The sequence below is a fragment of the Carettochelys insculpta genome, chromosome 28 (genome assembly GCF_033958435.1).
Source record: "Carettochelys insculpta isolate YL-2023 chromosome 28, ASM3395843v1, whole genome shotgun sequence".
In the NCBI taxonomy this organism is placed as follows: domain Eukaryota; kingdom Metazoa; phylum Chordata; order Testudines; family Carettochelyidae; genus Carettochelys; species Carettochelys insculpta.
The window spans coordinates 3,801,448-3,807,697 of NC_134164.1; the positions used below are offsets into that span (position 1 = coordinate 3,801,448).

General features: G+C 60.8%; 2 protein-coding genes across 2 annotated transcripts in view; both read left to right on the top strand.

The window, feature by feature from the left end:
- The first annotated feature begins 415 nt into the window (after positions 1-415).
- PNMT (phenylethanolamine N-methyltransferase) lies at positions 416-4,667 on the top strand. Its single transcript, XM_074978685.1, has 3 exons — positions 416-884; positions 1,267-1,474; positions 2,978-4,667. The coding sequence occupies exons 1-3, from the start codon at positions 650-652 to the stop codon at positions 3,411-3,413; spliced, it is 879 nt and encodes a 292-aa protein (XP_074834786.1). The 5' UTR covers positions 416-649; the 3' UTR covers positions 3,414-4,667.
- Positions 4,668-5,687: 1,020 nt separating this feature from the next.
- Positions 5,688-6,250, top strand: part of ERBB2 (erb-b2 receptor tyrosine kinase 2) — a 71,735-nt gene continuing 71,172 nt past the window's right edge. Inside the window, exon 1 of the mRNA XM_074978673.1 lies at positions 5,688-6,235. The gene's annotated coding sequence lies outside the window, so the exon portion shown is untranslated. The remainder of the gene's footprint in view (positions 6,236-6,250) is intronic.

The following is a 6,250-nucleotide window of genomic DNA, read 5'->3' on the forward strand; positions in this document are numbered from 1 at the left end:
GCCCTGTGGCAGGCTCAGACTGGGCCGCCGCCAGGCAGAGCGGCGTGGGGAGCAGGAGGGGGTGCAGCTCAGAAGCCAAGTTCCCGCTCATCTTTGCCAGCCGTGTGCGGAATAAATTTTTACGCGCCCAAGGCCTGTGCGGATGTGCACCACCCGTAGGCACCCACCCGCCCGACTGCTCAGCTCCCCGGGAACGCCCGTGCTGAGTGAGGGGCCCTGGCACCGCTCTGGGGGCAGGTCCCCGGGCTAGAATCGCAGGGGCCTGCGGGCCGGGGGCGAGGGGCCGCCGCAGCGCCAGGGCCCGGAGCGCCCACTCCAGTTCCGCTCCAGCCTGGCGTCCGCTTGCGAGCACGCAGCCGCCGCCTGAGCGGGGAACCGCCGGCCGGAGCGCCCGCCCCCGCGCCCGCGGCGCTGACACTAACCAGGATGGACGAGCGCAATAAAGTCGCCGCTCGATACACTTGGCAAATGAGCATCCGGCGCGAGATAAACTAATCTCCCCGCCCGCCCCATTAAGGTCCCGCGAGCGCCGGCCAAGCGCTCGGCCGCGGCTCCCTCCTGCCTGCGGGCCCGGGGGGGGACACTAGAAAAATGGCCTCAATTCCCACCCGCCCTGCGGCGGGCACCAGCTCCCACCCGCCCTGGTCAGATGGGCCGATTAGCACATCGCGACCCCCTGCGCAGGGCCTATAAAGGCGGCTCCCAGCCCCGGCCGGCCGATCCCCCAGCCATGAGCAGCACCGCGGCCGTCCGCGAGAGCTACCAGAAGTTCAACCCCCGCGCCTACCTGCAGAACAACTACATGCCACCGCGGGCCGACTTCAGCTCCGAGGATTGCGTGGTGCCCTGGAAGCTGCGCTGCCTGGCCGAGGCCTTTGCCGCAGGTGGTGGGGGGGTGGCGGAGCTGGGAACCCCTTTTCGCACACGGCACCCGGGGAGGAAGGAGAGTGGCTCGGCCTCCCTGGGTCTGATGGGGAAACTGAGGCACAGATGATGACATCGCTCTGCCCAGGCCACGCAGAGCGCTGGGGGCTGAGCCGGGAACAGAGCCCAGGCATCCCGGGGCCTGTCCCTCTTGCGCTCCTCTCTCCACCCGGGAGCTGGGAAGCCCAGCAGGGTGCCCTGTGATTTCTTCCCCCCTCCGTGGGCGGAATAAATTTTGTTGCGTGCACTCAGGCAAGCGCGGATGTGCACCCCAGGCTGCCGGCCGTGGGCGCTCTGCCCAGCAGCGTTTGACTCTCTCCCGGCACTGTCCCTTCCCCGCAGGTGAAATCCACGGCCGCACCCTCATCGATGTCGGCTCCGGCCCCACCATCTACCAGCTCCTGAGCGCCTGCGACCACTTCGAGGAGATAATCGCCACCGACTTCCTGGAGGTGAACCGCGAGGTGCTGCGCCGCTGGGTGCGGGGCGAGCCCAGCAGCTTCGACTGGAGCCCCTACATCAGACACGTCTGCAGGATTGAGGGCAAAGGGTAGGCGGGCCCCAGGGCTGGCGGTGGGGAGCTGGGGAACCAGCCCTGGGCTCTTGGGGACCCTGCTGGGCAGTGAGTGGGGCGGAGCAGGGCCGGGCACGGCTGATGCGCTGTGGGCTGGAAGGTGAGGCAGGAGCTGCCCAAGCCAGTGCGAGGTGGACGCTGTTTGGCAGGTGGAAATGGACCAGTGGGGGGGGACAACCAGCTGGAGGGTGGGGGGTGCTGAGCCACGGTTAAGGAGCCCCGGGTGGCGCTGGAGTTTGGGCTGATCCTCCCCCCCCCACCGGGGAGCTTCAGAGCCATCCTGGCCTGCCCCACGTTCCGGCCTCGACTGGCACCCTGCAGCCAGGGAGGCCCTCAGGCTACGGGGCTGGAAGCAGGAGCCCCTCACGCGAGGAGCTCTGGCTTTCGGGATGCGCTGGCTGGCCCAGAGTGGAGCCAGCTGGAGGAAAAGTCCCAGCGAATCCCCCGCCCTGGTCTCCTGGCCTGGGAAGCAGCCAGGGCGCTGCTCAGGGCAGATTGCCAATAGCCCCAGGCCAGCGTGGCTGACGGCCCTGCTGGGGAGCAGCGAGGGTAGGCCGGGAAGAGCTCAGTGCAGAGAAGCTAAAACCTCCACCTCCCCAGTGACCCCAGAAATCAGAGCTGGGACCCCCCGGCCCTCTGGTAGGGGAGCTGCCAACCCCCCGACGGAGGTGCGGATCGGGGCTGCTTCCACGCTGCCCGTCTTGGGGGCGATCTGGGGCTGGAAACAGCCAGAGCTCACCGGGATCGCTCAAGCCTCACCCGCAGGGGCCCAGCTGGCCCAGCGGCTAGAAGGAGCAGGAGCCAGGCCTGGCGCTCAGTAAATGGTAACAGCCAAGGTGGAGGCATCAAGTGGGATTTGCACAGACCCACGAGCTGGTTCTGCCCCTGGGTGCTGCATCTGTCCCCACTGTAGCTCGCCCTGGGCTCCATCTAGCCTGGGTTACATGGCCCCTTAGGGAAGTGGAGTGCTCAGCCACCCCACCCCAGGGCTCTCCTCAACAGGGCAGGACCATGGGCAGGGTTCCCTGGAAGCTGAGCGCTTGGGCAACTGCCAAGAGAGATTCAGAGGCTGCCCGGCTGATTAGCAGAGCACCCCCAGCCAGCAGCCGTTTTCCACTGGTGGTTCACATCCGCCCGGGCCTTGGTGCGCGTAAAATTTATTCTGCCCCAGATGGAAAAATTAGAGGGAGGCCTGAGCCCGGGTGGGGCCGGGGTCCAACTCCCCAACACCCGGCTGTGGTTCGGGTTTCAGCAGCCGGGGGGGAAGCTCCGTGTCCGGCTCTGGCGTTAACCCCACGGCCCCTTGAGCTGGTGTCCCATTGATTCCCAACCCGTCCCCACGCGGTGCGTTTCCACAAGCCGGCTCCTCCTTGGGCGCCTCTCGCCCCCCCGGGCACACCTTGAGCCCTGGCTCCCGGTGGGGGGGGGGAGCTGGATGCTGCCCCCCGCCTGCCCCTCATTCTCCCCTGGCTCGCACAGGGAGCAGTGGAAGGAGAAGGAGAAGAAGCTGAGAGAGAAACTGCGGCAGATCCTCCCCATTGACGTCCACCAGGCCGAGCCGCTGGGCTCCCCACTAGGCCGGCTGGCGGACGCCCTGGTCTCCACCTTCTGCCTGGAGGCGGTCAGCCCCGACCGGCCGAGCTTCGAGAGGGCCCTGCGCAACATCACCGCCTTGCTCAAGCCTGGAGGCCACTTCCTCTTCATCGGCGCCCTGGAGGAGTCTTTCTACCTGGCCGGCGAGGCCAAGCTCTCGGTGGTGCCGGTGAGCGAGGCCGACGTCCGGGAGGCCTTGGGCAAGGCCGGCTACCAGATCCACGACTTCCGCTCCTATGTCATGCCGCCCAGCCTGCAGATCGGCGTGGACGACACCCGTGGGGTCTTCTTCGTCCACGCGCAGAAGCAGCCCGTGGCTTGAGGCTGCCCTCTTGCTATTCCCTACGATGCCCATGACCGCCTGCAGCAGCTTGGTAGCTAGACACACACTGACCTTCCCCTCCTAGGCAGCTCACCTGGTGCTCCACATGAGCCTCAGCCACCCCCCTCCTTCCCAGCTCCAGAGCTCGGCTCATTTGCAGGTGGTGGCTCTTGAGCAGCAAAGGGGTTAAAGAGATCTGCAGGCAGGTGAAGTAGCTGGTTCTGTAAGGGGTGGGTCTCTCCATGCATAAATCCTCTGCTTCTCTTAGTGGGAGAATTTCTAGAGCTCCCCCCTTGCTACCACCTTCTGGAGGTTCAAAGTGTTTACGGAACCCCATTCAGTGCATCCGCACCCCACCTGCCTTGGCAGCCTTCTAAGCAGGGAAACTGAGTCACCGAAATTAAGCGGGGGCTACTTAGAGAACGAGAGCCGGGTTAGAACTCAGCCGCTTCCCAGTTCCCGATTCTGCACTCAGTGCGTCAGCTTCTCTCTTCGCCTTGTTTCACGAGACACGCAGCCAGCTCTGGGGCAGAACTCAGCAGCCACTAACGGGCAGAGAAGAACATTCCACAAGAGTTTAGAACAGACAAGGAAAAGCCACCCCCCAACTCCATCCCAACCTGGCAGGGGAGTGGGAGGGAAGCGGAATGTAAATTACACAATCTGGAATTTCATTCTGCCTCAGGAATGGAAAACTAGCAGAGGTAGAATTTCAGCAGGATTCCAACGGCAGAATTAGCAAACTTCTGTTTTGGGATCAGTTCCATTTTCATGGCATGTTTAAAAACCATTTCAAAGAACCTAACAGTGAAGAGATGCTTTCATGTTTTCCCTGGCACTTTATCTCCGTATTTGTCTGGGGGCTCTGTATGTTCCCCACCACGCTGTTATCTGAGAGCTAAACATTGTGACTTTGCTTTACTGCATGAGAACCTATTGAAAATAAACGCTATAAAATAAAGGCAAACGGGGCTGTCTAGATTTACGCTGAGTTGGGGAAGCGTAAATGGTAAACAAACAGCCTACAAAGCAGATGCGAGGCTATATTTAAAGTAATCCCAAAGTGGTTAACGGTTCAGTTGACTTAAGTAAATACTTGAGCATTAAATTAGAACCAACCCCTTAAAGAAATGGTTTTTTGGGGAAGAAACGGTCTTTCCCCAAGGTGGAGGGGAGTGGACAAAGACCAGCATTCCCTATAAGCTGAGAGCTTGGGTGGCCACCTAGGAGACAGTCAGATGTCGCCCAGCTGAGTAGCAGAGCACCCACAGCTGGCAGCGCGTGTTTCTATTGGTGGTGCACATAATAAAATTTATTCCACACTTGGACAGGAAAAAAATAGAAGATCATTGACAGAGACCACCCACTCCCCCCATTTAGCTTCCCTCCAGCTAACTCTCTCCCGCCAAAATCCCAAGGGTGGGATTTTCCGTCGGGTAAGAGCACAATCCCAACAACATTTCTGAACACCACCCTTACGCTCTCGGGGCTACATCTCTGCCCAGCGCACATCTCTGCCCTGCTCAGGTGTGAGGTACTGCTGTGTCTTTCAGAGGCCCACGTGCAGTCAGGGAAAACCTACAGGGGTTGACTCCTCTGCACGCTTGGAAGCGGCCTCCACTCAAAGCAGATATCCTGGCTTTGGGAAAGGTTCAGCAGAGGGCAACAGAAATGATGAGGGCTTGGGACAAGTGTGATAACACTCTGGGACTTTTCAGCTTAGAACAAGAGGAGACTAAAGCCGGGGAGGACAGAGGTCTATAAAATCATGCCGGGTGCGGAGAAAGTAAATTGGGAAAAGTTATTTACTTGTTCCCATAACCCAAGAACTGGGGGTCACCAGGCGTAGTTAGTGGGCAGCAGGTTTAAAAGAAACCCACAGAAGTTCTTCCACGCACAGCACCCGGTCGGCCTGTGGAACTCGGTCCTAGATGGTGTGAGCGGGGGTCGAAGAAGAGCTACATTCATGGAGGTTAGGGCCATCAGTACTTCTCAGCCAGCCTGGGCTGGGTGGGTGGCTCTCGCCTCTGTCAGAGGCTGGAAATGAGAGACAGGGGAGGGATTACTTGGGGACTGCTGTTCTGGCCCTCCGGGGCACGTGGCATTGGCCCCTGCTGTAAGACAGGACACCAGGCTAGATGGACCCTGGTCTGACCCAGCCTGCCTATTCTTTTATGCTCAGTCACCCAGGCTGCATGGGACTGTTTCACCCCTGCTCGTCCCCCCTTTTCCGCCTGCCGTGGAGCACAGAGCACACAATAACCTCAATTCTTTAAACAGCAGGCCCCACCGCAGCCGGCTGGCTCCATTCTACGGAGCTAGCTGGGAGCCGGGAAAGGAAGCCCAGGCTTCAAAGGAGCATTGAGACTTTAAACCCAATCCCATCCCCAGCTGCTGCACAATGACCTCAGCGGGATTTAGACACCCGTGAGACCAGGGAGTGGGATCTTACGACCCTGGGTATTTATAGCCCACCAGTCACCATGGTATGTAAGCACCGGGGCCAGGGAAGCGTGAGCACCAGCAAGGTTCAGGGGGTCTCTCCCTGCTGGTGGAGGCAAATCTAGTTGGTTCCTCGCTCTGCCCACTGCTGCATTTGCCGCTCCTGCATGTAAACTCTCCCACGGCTGCACTGCCTGGTGCTCGGTTATACGTCACCAACCTTGGTCCAGGGAGGCACAGCTCAGAGGCCCGCTGCCACTGAGTTTCTGATTAGACCAAGCAGTTTTCTACAGAGCATCACCGCCGCCCTGTCCAATCGTTGGGGGACGGGCAATGCCCCACCAAGGCTGATTCGATGGGCCACGCGTTAGCCAAAGAACGTAAGTCAAATCTAT